General features: G+C 36.0%; 1 protein-coding gene across 5 annotated transcripts; it reads right to left on the reverse strand.

The window, feature by feature from the left end:
- Positions 1-1941: 1941 nt before the first annotated feature.
- On the reverse strand, positions 1942-11811 carry LOC103471929 (transmembrane protein 106B-like). 5 transcript variants are annotated; one of them, XM_017307298.1, is made up of 9 exons: positions 10304-10568; positions 10071-10196; positions 9076-9325; positions 8816-8879; positions 6080-6239; positions 3569-3709; positions 3440-3489; positions 2957-3010; positions 1942-2465 (listed from the first exon to the last, which is right to left on the reverse strand). In XM_017307298.1, exons 3-9 carry the CDS (start codon positions 9269-9271, stop codon positions 2333-2335), a joined length of 798 nt encoding a protein of 265 aa, XP_017162787.1. In that variant the 5' UTR covers positions 9272-9325; positions 10071-10196; positions 10304-10568; the 3' UTR covers positions 1942-2332. The 5 variants fall into 5 exon arrangements, with proteins under 5 accessions (XP_017162787.1, XP_008419433.1, XP_008419437.1 ...); XM_008421211.1 differs by lacking the exons at positions 10071-10196; positions 10304-10568 and adding an exon at positions 11323-11811 and having other exon boundaries at positions 9076-9279; XM_008421215.2 differs by lacking the exon at positions 10071-10196 and having other exon boundaries at positions 9076-9279.
- Between the last annotated feature and the right edge of the window lie 3654 nt (positions 11812-15465).

A 15465-nucleotide genomic window follows, 5' to 3' on the forward strand; every position in this document is an offset into this window, starting at 1 on the left:
GGAATGCATAACATACTTCCTTAAAATAGCTTAAAACACAAAAGGGAATAATGATGAGTTATGTTCACGTCATGAAAACAACAAAACAATTTAAATTCACAAGACATCCCATAATTAACAGCAGGTCAGACAGGGTCAAATGTGTTAAAACTATAAATTAACTTTTTAAGCTAGATGTTCATGTCTGTGAGCTCTCTGACAGTGAATGATTTCATATAGTCTCATTTAGACATAAACACTCGCACTTTCAGAGGTGAACGGTGAGCGTCCCATGAGAATGATCTATCTTTGTGAACAAAGAATTATGTGTGCCATGCGCACACATGCTTATTAAAAATTCAATAGACATGAAATGGAAAAGCTCTCTACCAGATAAACCAGATAATTTATCTCTACCAGATAAATTAAATCTCCCCGTTAGTTCCTCTGTATCCAGTTCAGTGGACTTGGCTCATCATACAGGGCCGGTCTAAAGTTGTATGAGGCCTTGAGCAGAATTTGACTTAAGGACCCCTCTTCCTGATATGAACATCAGCGCCACTAACGGAATTTCAACATAGATATATTGAATAAATTAAAAACAGTTCTAATTGTAATTTACTAAGCTGTATATCTGAACAAACAGACCTCAAACTCCCAGATTAAACTCACAGCATCAGATTGTAGCTATGGTAACATAAACAAGATTGTTCTTTGAACTTTTACAAAGTAAACTTTCCAGCTCCTTAAAATCTTAAATTTAAATGATTTAAAATCTTGAAACGTTTCTATGTTGAAACCATTAAAACAAATGGTAACACTTTATTTGAAGGGGGGTGAATAAGACTGTCATGACACTTTCATAAACATGACATAACACCTGTCATGAACATGAATAAGCCTTCATGAATATTTATGACTGTTCTCATAAAGCGTCATTCGGTAAATTATGACACTTTTAATACAAAGTTGACATTATTGAAAATGTCTTTGTTACGACAACTTGACATTAACCAATAAATCATTACTGTTTAAACTTTACCTTTAATAACATAAAGTTACCTAATTTTTAAAGTGCAATCAGTATATATTGCATTATGTACAGTTATAAATTACTTTTATAGCAAATGTATATCAGTAATGATTTCTTGGTTAATGTCAAGTTGTCATAACAAAGACATTTTCAATAATGTCAACTTTGTATTAAAAGTGTCATAATTTACCGAATGACACTTTGACAACAGTCATAAATATTCATGAAGGCTTATTCATGTTCATGACAGGTGTTATGTCATGTTTATGACAGTGTCATGTCAGTCTTATTCACACCCCTTCAAATAAAGTGTTACCAAACAAATTTAACAACATTATCATCCAGAATAAACAAATGTTGTATTGTATTTTTGTATTTCTTTGGTTTGTTTGTAAGACTCCACAGCTGTGGGTCTAAGCATAGTGGGCAATGTCTTCCAGTAACTATAAGTTCTTATAGTAGGTGATGGGGTTGTAAATGGAATCTACCATTTCCGCAGTGCAAAGACAACAAAGGTGGTCTCATTTCTGCACGACACAGTGACTAATAACAGAAAAATACTCCCACACTCAACCACTGACCATTCAAACACTCAGAACCTAATCATAGACATTGGAGCTAATGATCTGGCCAAACAGAAATCAGAAATTCAGAAACATGAATTATCATAATTGAAAAACTGAAAGCAAATGTGCTCATCAGTGGACCAATACCAAAAGCTGGACCTGGAGATGAGATCTACAGCAGACTCAAGGATAACTTATTAAAGCAACTTATTAATAGTTCTTTTGAACCATAATAAATTAAACATTGCACTCATCAAAATGTCACGTTTGTTACTGGTTTTCTCAATTGTTGACTATACAGTGTTTTTTTATGACTGTATTTTTATGATGTGAAGCACTTTGAACTGCCTTGTTGCTGAAATGTGCTGTACAGATAAACTTGATTTATTATTTGTAGAGCATATTGTAATATATTTTGGTGCAAAGCAGTTCAGTGATATAAAAACCAACAACAGTAGTTCAAGTCTATTCTCTGAGCTTCAGGGAGCCAGTTTAACTGGGTGATGTTCTCTATCTTCCAATTTTAAAATATTTACTTACAAGAAAACAAATATTAGTAAGGTTGATTTTAGTAATTGTTAATAATTGTTCATTTATATAAGCTAGAAACAGTTTTTCATATTACAATTAAACTTTCTCTTCACTTATAAATATTTATCATTAATTTTACACTTTTGTGATTGAATACAGCAATTTTTGAACATTTACAAAATCAAAACCTAAACCATGATGGTGCTAGTCTGAATGAGAGCCATTACTCAGCAGGGTTGCCAATTGGTCGGGTTATCCCTCTGATGGCGGTGGTGTTCCCCCCACAGTCCACGTACTGATACATCTCCTCAGAAATCTGCTCTGAGTGGCCAAAGTATGTTGCTGTGATGGTCACGCTGAATAAGTGGAGAGGAATGTGGTAAAGCCAAACACACACTACAAACAGTGATCACAGACACACACTGGCCACTTTATGAAGCAAACTTGCTCAAAACTCTGCTGACACACAGAAGCCAATCACAGGACAGCATCACAATGGATTTAGACAACTAGAGAGGTCGAATGTGTTACTGTTGCCAGATGTGAGCATTTCAAAAACTGCTGGCAAGGTTTTTACACACAAGTACCCCAGGTTTACAGCGAACACCCAAAGTGAATAACTGGTCAAAGAAATGCCTTGCTGGTGTGAGAAGTCAGAGAAACAGGCAGACTGCTCAGAGATTATGGAAAAAGAACAGCAGCTCAAACAACTTTGATTCTATGCTATGAAGATTTATAATAGTTTTGAAAGGAAAGAGATTCCAACCCAGGACAAGCAATACCTAATAAAGTGGCCAGCGCATGTCAATTTGGAATTACATGTGAACAAGTGACACGGTCAACTTACTGAGTCATGACAACAATGTTGTGTACCTTGATGGTTTCCAGGGTGCAGTATTCACTAGAAAACATTAAATATGTTTGAAAAAGTATCCCAGGTATTTAATCAGGTTTAATCAGAAACATTTAGTTGTTTTCAGGATAAAACACTTAAATATAAAGCTGACAGTTTCTTAGGGTTCAATATGGTCCCATTAAACCAAAGATGACTGTGTGTTGTGGCAAACTACATTTCAAGGCAGGAATTGACTAGTAACTCTTTCAGAAGATACTAAAATGATACATTTCTCAACATCCCAGTGAGCTGCCAAAGAAGAGCAGCTATTTGAGAAGTTCAGAGACTCTCCTGCAGATAACTGTGGACAAAGTTTAAGCCACTTCCTAAAAACTAACTAAAGTGACACAAAATCCTAATACTGACACTATTGCTCCACTACATCTCTGGAGGTTAATTTCTGTGACATAGCATGAAAAAAAAATTAACACTTACTACATGTAGTTTAACTCATCTCCAATGACAGTGGGGACCATATAATCAATCTGAAAACACATACAGAGACAGGTTGTTCCAATGGGTCTATGGAAGAAGTGAATGTCCAGACAGAGGAGGAAGACGTACCCGTTTCATGTTCAGAGGACTTATAGTGATGACGTTACTGATGCGAGAGTTACCAATCACCGTCCTGGCAAACTGCACCTGTGCTGTGATGTTGGCCACTTCCACTGGATAATAGTTATTGTTGGTGATATTCAGAATGTTCTGTGAGGACAACCAGAAAGAGGAGAGATGCATCAGTGCTATTTTTAGTTTACTGCTCTTATTTAAAGGGACAGTATTATGTTCCAGGCACATAGTGCCATTTTATAGCACAATTGAGTAACTATCGTCATCTTCAAAAGAAATTTGACTTCACTATTAAACGTCTTGAAATTGGACCTCTGTCTCTTTAAGAAGCTCATGCTATGAAACTCCATCTTCAGGAAGTTATCACAACAGCATTTCTCTATCAAGCATTTAACACCGTTCTTAAGAGTGTTTCACTGAAAAGTAGGTCCTATAATGAGCTCCTATCTCAAGTTCTCAACCTAATTTCCTGCAGATTCTGGTCATTCAGAAGTTAAAAATCTGTTGTTTGCTTTACTCAGCAGGAAATCATCAGCTAAAAGGCTGTTGAAAGGTTTTTAATTTTTTTTCTCTCTTTACATTTGTCACTTGATTTCTCATCTGTACATATTTATGTCTACAATGAATAAAATAATCTAAAATACAAAGTTAGACAGTAAATAAGAAAAGCAACACAAATACAGATGAAAGAGATATGAAGAATTTGAAAATAAAAGTGGAAGCTTGTGAAGATAGTCTGTACTTGCCAAATAAATTACTGTCAGTCTTTGTCAGTGTTCAAAGTTTAAATAGGGAATTTCTTAAAGCTACAGAGAACTTTACTTGAACAAGTTGGTTATTCAGGGTAAAATGAACGACTTCAGGTCATTAGAGAATTTTGATCAGAGTATTAAAGGATCAATCTCATGAAGGCATGTCATTACGCAACAAATCAATTAATCGTATGATAAATTAAAACAAAGTCAATAATTTCCATTTGCACAACTTATTGTTTTTCTCTTTTCTCTCTTTCAACCAAAAACTGGATTACAAAAGTCTTCAGCCTAGTGCTTTGGTCTCAGGTTGGTCTTTTCTGAAGAACAGAGTCCATAATTCATTTGTTGTTTCTGTTGTTTGGTTTATTTTGGATATTTAAATGTCTTCCAGTTCCCGTGTTAAATGTTCATTAGAAAATGTATTGATCTTTGAGAATGTGTTATGCCAATACTTGAAAATGGTTTCAAAACAAAAATTTGATCATTTATCTCAATAACTGACAATTACCATTTATCATCCAGCACAATTTGTTATGATGGAAGGCTAGTGTTATGTATTTTTCAGGCACACAAAGCCATTTAAGAGCACAATCAAATAACTATGCTAACTTGAGCTGTAAAATTGCTCTATATGTCAAACATAACTCTTGACTTCACATTTTGATGCCTTGAAATTGGCCTCTGTGTCTTTAAATAGCTTCCGCTCAACACAACAATGTTTGTCCATGATTCTGTTAGGAGCGCTGGGCTGAGAAGTAGTTCATATGAAGAGCTCAGCAGACTCAGTTCCACCAGATGTTGGTAAAATTCTCTCATTATTCTGGCATTAAGGAAATTGAAAAAATTTGACCTAAAACAGGAAAAGTTTTATTTTGATTTCACGTCAGACATTGTGAAAAAATACATGTGTGTTTTTAATATATATTCTTTTCAATCCAACATTTAGATCTCTAAGATAACATGAGATCTTCATATAGATGTACATGTAAATGTCTCATGTAGAAGCCTCTAAGGACACTTCTGAACACTTTAACCTCTGCTTAGTTCCACTATTCAGTCTTCATATGAAAAAATAATATTGTAATATTGTTTACATTACTAAATTGTCTTGAAAAATAATTCTAAAATCTGAACTTTTTCACCTAAGGTCTACAAACGTAAATGTATTTTTTTTGGGGGGTGTTTATTGGTATTTGTGTCTGTCTTGTATACCTCCTCAACTTGGATATTCTTTCTTACATAAGTCATATTACTTATGTGATATTCTGCATATGTAATATACATATTAAGTTATGCTAAACCTCTGTGCATGTAGGACACCAGTGTAGAAAGCCCAAATGACAGAAATGATGCTAATGGTTATTTTAGTTTTGTAACAATGAACCATGCTGTTCCTCATTGTGGTGGAACTCCCATGACTATCAATCAAATGCACAGAAAAGTTAACTTGAACCTACCTACAGATGTGCCACAACTAATTGGATCAGTAAGTATAAAAATGTTAAATAAATTTGATAAATAACAGTAGTAGGAGGATTCTGCTGTTGTTACAATTAGAAGTTTATTCTGATTTGTAGCTTTTTACAGATCTGTTCCCCTGTTTGTGCTTTCCAAGGGAAAACAATAGTCAACTGATATTAGAGCAGCTTTGTATGTCTTAGGCACGATTAAATAAAATAAAATAAAGCAAAGCAGCCCAATACTGCTACTATAAAAGAAGAGAAAGGGGAGAGAATCACACCAAACTCACCGTGATGTTGAGATAGACGATGTGCTGATCCAGGTCATAGCTGACATAAACAGACTTGACTCCCACATTGGATACATTAATGGAGCGAGGGAAGAGGAAGAAAACAGCCAGACTGGACAGCAACAGGCAGAGCACCACTGATGCGCTTACATACAACTTCCTGACGAGGATCAGGAAAATGATTAGAAAAAGTTGGAAAATTTACATCAGCACTATATTTGTGTGTTTAAGTATTGTCAATAATGTCTTCCAATAACATAATTATCTAGTAATAAAAACAGGGAAGGTTGCCCAGCGCTGCTATCACAGAACTTGGCTAGTTTTCTGGGGGAAGCCCTATGATCAATACAGCTGCAGTTCCTCCATGATGTCTATAAACTTTTAGTTCAAATCTTTTAGACAAATGATGATTTTTTTCTTTTTGGTGAGGTAAGCGGCTTTAATTGGGGTGAAACAAAACAATAAAACAATGATCCGATTGCAAACCTCCTGTATGTCTCTGCAATCAAAATGATGTTCGACCATCAGCTGAACTGCATCAAGCAAGGATTGGATTACCTCAATGACCCTAATCTTCTGTAAATACAGAAAAGTTTTTGTCAAAACTGATATTATGAAAGGTTTCAACTTAAAAGTTAACTTTTCTGTAGGATTCAAGTAAATTTTTCATTTCGGACCCTCAAGCATGAAAGAGTTTGCAGCTTATTGAATGCTCGCAGGGTGAGGAAATTCTGAAACTTGCGGCGCAAAAACCATACAGATGTGAAAATAGTGCGCAAACTTGGTACATTGTACTCATTGTATTGATAAATCCAGATTTAGAATAACCATGGAAATGGCCCCGGCTTTTAGTTTTCTGTACTACTACTAATAATGACACATTTTATTTAAAAGACATCTATTAGGGCACAATGGTGCAACTTACAAAAAAAAAGGAAGAAAAAAAAAGAGCAAGACAAAAAATTAAATAAGAAAATAAAAAAGAAAATTTAGAGAGCAAAATCCTAAAAGTGAAAGTGGTTGTTTAAACAGAGTTTTCAGGCAGGGTTTAAAAAAAGACAGCTTGGAGTGAGGGGGGAAATCAACATGCTGTTGAAGTCGATACTGCAGTATGAAAGAATCATGTGTTGTATCAGGCCAACGTGCTATGACTTTTATTAGGACCATTTTTGCATCACATAAGTTGGACATTTACAGAATGGATTCACAAAGATCATTCATTTACAGACACACCCTGTATTACTGCAGCTGACAGCTCTGATTACATCAGGAAATCAGCTCAAAGCATCAGTTTGGAATTTAGGACCCGTCCAAATGGAGACGAGATTAAGTATATCTGCAAATGTATTTTGTTTTGTTTCGGCTGTGTGTCTACACAGATCTGGTGTTTTGAGAGACCAGAAACCATAAATTTTGGAAGACAGGTATCAGAGTAGAAAAATGTCAACATGTAGTTTTAGCTTCAAGTGCCCCAGATGTGTCTTCAAAAAAAGTCTAAGAATAATTTTTTTTGCAGCAACATTTCGGCTTCAGGACTTTTGAAAAAAAAAAGTATTAATGTTTTAAGTTTTAAATATTGTTTTACAACACTAACATGTTTAACAATACGAAATTAATAATGGGCAAGCCCAGGATTGGATAAATTGATAATTACAGCTGTTTTTTTCACCATTGTCTCTGAATGTGTTCCACCCTGTTATGAACATTTACATACAGACCACCAATAGTTAAACATGTACATTATGAAAAATAGTGACTTTTTCTTAAAGAGTGTGTCCCTTTTATTATATGTTTTATTCTTGAAATTGTAACACATCATGTAGTTAAGAATCATTTGTCTATATTGTAAAAAAAAAAAAAAAAAAAAATGTTTTTTTTTAACTCATTATTACTGACAGCATTGAAAATATTGGTAATTTTAAAAACTTATACCAACATTTGCATTTATTGGTCTTCAATTCCCAACATGGCACAGAAAAATTCACAGTACTTAATGTTTCTGTAACAATATTTAATAAAAACATCTGTGGAATGGAACATCACACCCTGTTATTGTCCCATAACAGGTTGGAAAATCAAAGTCTTTGATTCCAAAATCTGACGATTTTCATCATTGGTTGCAAGATTGCCTCTTTCAAGTTAAAGTATAGGCACAGTATTTGTCCTGGCTAGTGACAGTTAAAAGTTAACTTTTAAGTTGATAGTGACAGTTGAAGCTTACTTTACCATTTACCATGGTTTAATTCACTTCAAAACCAATTGATGTCACTTCCTTTAAATGGTTTTTATGGAATTTTAGACTTTTTGAAGGCAGAAAGGAAACATCCTAACAGGGTGGAAAGTTAGTACTGGGACATGCATAATATGAAGAAAATATCAAATAAGAAAAATAGTTTCAGTAGATTCAATTGCATATTAAAATAAGGTTTAGTACAGTCAATCAACTTATTCAAGAAAAGCATAAAAATATATATATTTTATAGTTTAAACTTCATGAGGAAGTCTATTACACTGCACTGGGGACACAATGAAATTGAACATGTCAGTCACCAAAAAGGTGTGTAAAGAACAAAATAATATTTTAAAGGCATTTCATTTATATTTGAATAATGGCAGACATCTAAATGTATAATTAAAATACTTTGTTGTAAATATTTGGCACATTTTACAAAAAATAATTGTAAGCAAAACATGGGGACATGGAATGTTGCCGCAAAAAAAGAATCACCCACTTACGTCCTTCTTGGCCGCAGTCTTTGGTCACTGTATGGAATCAATGCAACAAGTTGATTCTCCTGTCCTGGAAAACAGGAAGCAAACTGTGATGTTGGACTTGTCATTGCTGTTGACTTTAAGTTAGCTCCAATCACAACTTGATTTGATTCATCATCTTGCTTATTTCAATATAAACTGATGTAGTCAAACACTGAAAAAGCTTCATTATCTTTTCAAGAACAGCTTACACATGGGGTGCAATATATGAAGTACATGGTCACCTCTGGGGATTCTCCCAGTGCCCTGACATGTTGGACACGTCACACTGTCCCTTCCTGTGAATTCCACGTAAGGAAACTGGGAGACGTCAGCCAAACTGCCATTCTCTGTCATTCCATCTTCCACAGGAAAAGACAAGTTGTCCTCTTTATCAATGAGGGTTGTTTCCTTAGAGATGCAGGAAACTGAAATCCCCATAGTCACAACTGGGGAGAAACAGATCAACAAGGAATCTGTATTTTAGAAGTATACCTGTAATTAGAAGGTGGCATAGGATGAGTCTGTAGAGTGTGACAATTTCTAACTAAAAACTTATACCAACATTTTCATTGTGTCAAAACAAATGAATGAATATGGACTGGCGACCTGTCCAGGGTGACCCTGACTCTGGACAGTTGACCTGCTGGACATAGGCACCAGCACCCCTCACAATCTCACTAAGGATAATGGTGCTAGAAAATGGATGGGTGGATGGATGGATGGATATCCTGTTCAATTACAATGTCTTCCCCTGAGCGTCAGGTTTCAATTGTTAAGATTAGTATCAGTTGTGAGTTTAAAAGTGATAGTTTATCCAAGTTGGCAAATACAATACTCAGGATATAAAGGTACAAAAACTGAAATATTACTGCCGGTCAAATTTTACATTCAAACAGCTAATGGTACTGTGTTTTGCAGAACTATGATCTGGACAATGGGTAAATAAAACAGGTTCAGACATCACTTACAGCTTAGAATTTTTGTTGCTGCTATTCTACGTTTCTAAACTTAGCTAAAACAGTTAATTTTAGTTTACCAGCACTAGTTAACTACTAACTAGTGCCAATCTGTGGTAGGCTAATATTTGTGTTTCAACTATTGAATGGCTTTTGTTGATTACAAAACCCTCAACTATTATTCCCGACCGACATGCATTAGTTCGACAAACATTGCTTTAGTCAAAGAAAATAAAAATAGTGACCAGAGTGACTTTAACAAAACAGTATCATTTGCTTACCTTTTAAACATTAAAAAACCCGATGTTAAAGGCGTTTAACTGTGAACTGGCAGGTTCGTATAAACTTAACAAAGCAGACTGTTCCAAGCTGCTAGCCAAACTGTTGGCCGCAGAGCACACAAGTACCTGAAAACATTATGAAACCATTACTTAACCAGCTTTACCAACAAGTTCACGGACAACAAATTAGTCACTGCAGTCGCGCCCAAGTGTATTTGAAAGGACAAGCTTACCTGAACAGAGCTACTCTTATCAGCATAACCTTTAATAAAGCAGACATAAGACACCATAACTTTTGGAGTCTTGTGCGAGACTCCAAAAGTTTCAGGATAAACGCTTTTGTTTACTTCTTCCTCATGGATCAGGCGGGATGAACCAAACTATGGCGTATTGCTGCCCCCTTCAGTACACGCAGAAACGTTGCAATCAGATCTTTACACATTTCTATTTATGAATACTTGTGAATATGGAGGACCAAAACTGACATAATAATAAATAAAATAATAAATATATAAATAAAATAATAAATATATATCCAACATATATAAATAAAAGAATAAACATATCAATAAAAGAATAAATATATATCCAACATAATAAAAAGAATCAATATAAAAATAAAAGTAGAAATATATAAATAAAAGAATAAATATATATTCAACATAATAATAAATAAAAGAATCAATATAAAACTAAAAGTAGAAATAAAAGTAAAAGAATAAATTTATATATCGTACATAATAAATAAAACAATATATAAATAAAAGGGTGTTAAGAAAATGGATGGATGGATGGATGGATGGATGGATGGATGGATGGATGGATGGATGGATGGATGGATTTGCTCGCTGTATTTCTGCTGCATCGTTACGTTAATGAGGTGTGCTGCCTTCTATGTCCAGCTCTTCTACTATTGGTCAATAAACAGGAAAGAGAACGATCAGTGTGCAGATTGATTGTTAATGCCTGCGCTGTGGTCCTCTTTGGAGAGCGCCTTATTTGAGAGAAAGTAAGCAACTCTTAGAGATGTATCGTAGGATTGCTGAGGAGTTAAGACACGTTGTTAGCTTAGCTGAAAGTAATACAGTCAGTGATGACTATTTACTGTTTCGAGTCGATGTTTTTAGTGAATTTCTGGTCCAGTTAGCTGCAGACACAGATAATGATGCTGACTCATTAGTTGTCCAGATTTTGGAGGAAGTGGCCTGTTGTTTGCACAAATCTGTGTACAACACAAGAACAGTTGGAATACCTGGATATTTGCTGCCTGCTGACATCTTGGAATCATTTCTTCTTGCGGGTGTATCCGCCATGGATATTGGCAGACTTTTTGGGGTCAGTGAAAGAACAGTTCACAGGCAAATGGCAGAGTACGGTATAAGGTAAAGAATGCATGTATGGTATTTATTTTGCTATTTTGAACTGATTTGTATTTTATATTTTTATTATAATTCCAGTTGTTACAGAACATCTGTGTCAGTTACGTGCGGTGAGATTTATGGCTGGTGAGGCACTGACTTAATCAAAATCATAAGACCCCCTGCATGTTATTGTTTACCTACGGAAATACAGGGTGAAAATAGCAATATAAATTATCTTATTATTATATTATTCTTCCATAATAACAGCTGAGGCTATGGCCATTTCTCAATATGCGCAATATCCCTAGCAGCTAATCAGACATCAGACTTGTTTGTCTTTACTGGTGATGAAAACTTGTCACTGGAGGAGAGGAAGACCGGCTCAGCCCCGTCCAGGATGACAGTCAGGATAGCCAACAAAGTCTGCAGGTAGATTTTTGCATATCTGGTGCTCCGGTTTCAAGATCCTAGTTTAACCAAGTGCTGTAAATAAAAAGTTAGTCCACGATGTGATGATCCGGCAGACCGTGGACTGATGGATGCCGTCAGCTGGTCCAGGTGCTTGGATCCAGTGGAAAGGTAAATCGGCACAGAGGCTCAATCATGGCTCAGAAACACATCACGAGGCGTTACGATGCAAACCTGAAAAATTAAAAATAAACAAAAAAACTAATGAGCGTCCAGATTTAGCTGCACAATGTAATCAAAACTAATAAATCCTCAGCTCTTTTTGAGAGTTTCGCTTGAAAATAAATTGACAATATCTCAGGAAATTAAATGTGTAAGTGAAACAGTTCTGGTATCACAAAGAAACTGCAAAAAATGTTTCAGAGGTGTAACAACACTGAAGTTACTGAGTAAGAGTGAACTGAAATACTACTTAGAAAATGCATGTTAAAATCTGAATACTCTTTTGAAAGTGCAGCTGAAATTAATTTAAACTACTAGCAGGCAAAGCACAGTGTTCGCCTAATATTTGTACCAACAGTAATACAAAAAATGATGTATATAAGAGGCATTAGTTATAAAAGTCGAGGCAAACCTAAATTTACCATTTTAAAAACAAAAAGGAGGATGTAACTTCACAACCTCATTTTCTAAGCAGAATCTCAGAGGGGAAAAAAAAAGAGAAATTACGTTGTGTAACGCAAGAACAAATTGTAGCAGCCAAGTGGAAAAATTCACTTAATGTAGATTGTAATTTTGAAACAGCAAAGGTAGATATCATATTTTCGGAATTCGGGAAATATGCGATTTGTACCATTTGTTCTGTGGGTCGGTGCCACTTAAACGGCTTAAAGCGAAGGTTTTGGACCTTAATCTGACTGACTATTTCGGGCTGAAGCGTTGCTGCTCTTGGTTGTTCTTAAATTACTGTGCTCGGTATCGCAGGGGCTCGTCGCTCCGACTGCATGTTAAATGTATTTTATATAATTGTCAAATAAAAAAAAGCTAAGGAGTTGCCTAAAAATAATTTCATACTCCGTATAACACAAACGCAAACATTAACACACGTATTGACTCACCTTGTGCCGAATCGCTGCCTCTGTTCTCAGCCTGTTCCCGTAGCAGTGGATTTCCTCCTGCATTATTTTCCTCCAAAAAATTATTCCATTGAACAAAGCACGTACAGCTCCCTTTTAACCTCCGTCCTCCCATTTCTGACGCTGGATCTTCAATATCCTCAAGCTTTGAAATAGCAGGCAGCTACAAACCGGGTGTTAGCTGTAGTGGCTAAGTTTTGGCTACAGTCCGCTGTCGCCTTGATATCAGCAGGAAAATGAAAAAAACTAAGCACTGGATGGTACCGGCTAATTACTGGACACAACGGCACACCAAAAAACCCGATCGTTGTACCAGTAGTTCACAGATATTTTAAGTTTTGCATCTTTTTCATGGTACAGATCTTGCAGCTTTGGCCAATAACAATAGGAGCAAGCAGGACCCGGAACCAATCTATGTGGCATAAATTCAAACGGAAATAAGTCACCACCTCTCGTGGCATATACCCCATTCAAAGGACACATCCAGGCAAGAACAAGTACACCTCGCTGCAGCAAACAGAAAGGGGCGGGACGGACCACTGACAGCCTCTTACCTTATTTGGAAATAGGACCATTGCACTCCGGAAGTGAAGGGGGCGCTATTTCCTATATTATCCGCGTTCTGCCGGTTAAATGTTCTTTTGAAATCTGTGACGTAGCTTCATCTGTAGGAAGGAGTTTCACTCTCAGCATGTATTTCAACTTCTTTTTTATTTACTTCAGCGCAGCTCATAGCTTTTAACAATTTCCGTAGCTTTCGGTGTACTTCTAAATCTGCTTCTTAGTCGCATCTTTTCGGGCCTTGAAATGGTCCTCTACCATGTAGAGGACCATTTCTATAAATCATGATAATTTTACTTTTATTGTTTTATTAAGTCATTTTTTTACCCACCATGCAGAGTGTTCCCCTTTACAACAGTATACTTTTGTAGCATGTGCTGAAACAATGAGTGATAGTAATGGACTGGAAAAGCCAGGGGTGAAAACATATGAGCTTTCATCCCTCTCCAAAACTTCTGAGTACAATAAAAATGCATATACAGCACTGAAACATTGATAGACTTTTGTCTGTCCTTTAAAAGTCAGATTTTTTTAAAACACTGTTTAAATATCACATGTATTGCTCTGAATTTTCTCAAAACACTGGCATTTCCTTTTTGCAGCTCCAGAATATTCCCAGATCAGAGTGCAGGATTCACACAAAGAATGTCCCACTCCCATCATGATATGGCAAATGTAAATGTGAATCTAAAGCAGATTTTTATGACATTCTTTAATGTGTTGAAATGGATGTACTATTAAATGTTAGATGTTTCATTTAGTTTTTCTATGGACCCATGCCCTCCTTCCGTCGCCCCTCCGCCCACCGATGGGTTGTTTTTTTGTTTTTTGGACTGTTTCTTTTTTGTGGGTGTCTGGTAGCCGCCCTTGAGGGGGGGTGTACTGTCATGATCCGTGCTTCTGTGTATTTATTTTTAGGGTTTTCTGTGTTCAGTTCGTTCCCAGGTGTGTCTTGTTCCCTTGATTACCTGGTGTGTATTTAAGTCTACCTGTTGTCTTTGTCTCTGGTTGGGTCCTTGTCTATGATAGTTCGGCTGCCAGCACAGTTGAACTGTTAAGTCCTGTGCCGGCATTAGTCCGTCGTGTCAGTCTGTGTGTATTCAGTTGCTACCGGTGATGAGCCTCTATGTTTCCGCTCTGCCGTGCTGCCTGAGATCTGGACTGTTTTGAGCTACACTCTTCATTAAATTCATCATTTTCTTCCACTACCTGGGTCTCTGGGTCTCTCCTCACCACCACCAACCACTCCTTATGACAACAACAATAAGAAGGCCAAAGCAGCTTAATATTAAATTTGTATTATCACATAATTGTAAATGTACAGTGAGGAGAATAAATGTGTAAAACACCACCAAGTTTTTAACCTTCCCCACTTACAAAGAATATTGTCTGACTTTTCATCAAAGGCACAGTACACCTCAAATGTGACAGACACATTTGAGGTGTCTGTCACACCTCAAATGTGTGCATGCCAAACTTTGGCATGCAGTCAAAGTTTGAGGCCTGGTTCCGCCTCTTTAACATCTCAAAAAGTCAGGATTTTGCCAAGTTTAGATCTCCCATGCTTTATAAGCGAACTCATCAAATTTCAAGCAGATGGTAAATCAGCTTGGAGGAGTTTGATCAAATACAGAGGCTATAAATTACAAAACTGGGGTCAAAAACATAAGTTCAACCCAAGATGGCCAACTTACTGTTTGTTGTAGAGCATGGGTGCACATATTTTTTGTGTAGTTTTTGGAAAGTTCTACAAGTGTACCAAATTTGATACCTCTATGATAAGGTAAGGTAAATAAGTTGAGCTATTTCTGTTGTAAGTTTTGCTAAGCCTTTAAAATATATTTGACATACACCTGACACATGTGCATTGTTTTATATATTGTATATTTAGGCCTCCAAAAAGTCATTTCATTTGGGATAATTATAATA

Source organism: Poecilia reticulata, linkage group LG11, assembly GCF_000633615.1.
Source record: "Poecilia reticulata strain Guanapo linkage group LG11, Guppy_female_1.0+MT, whole genome shotgun sequence".
NCBI lineage: Eukaryota > Metazoa > Chordata > Actinopteri > Cyprinodontiformes > Poeciliidae > Poecilia > Poecilia reticulata.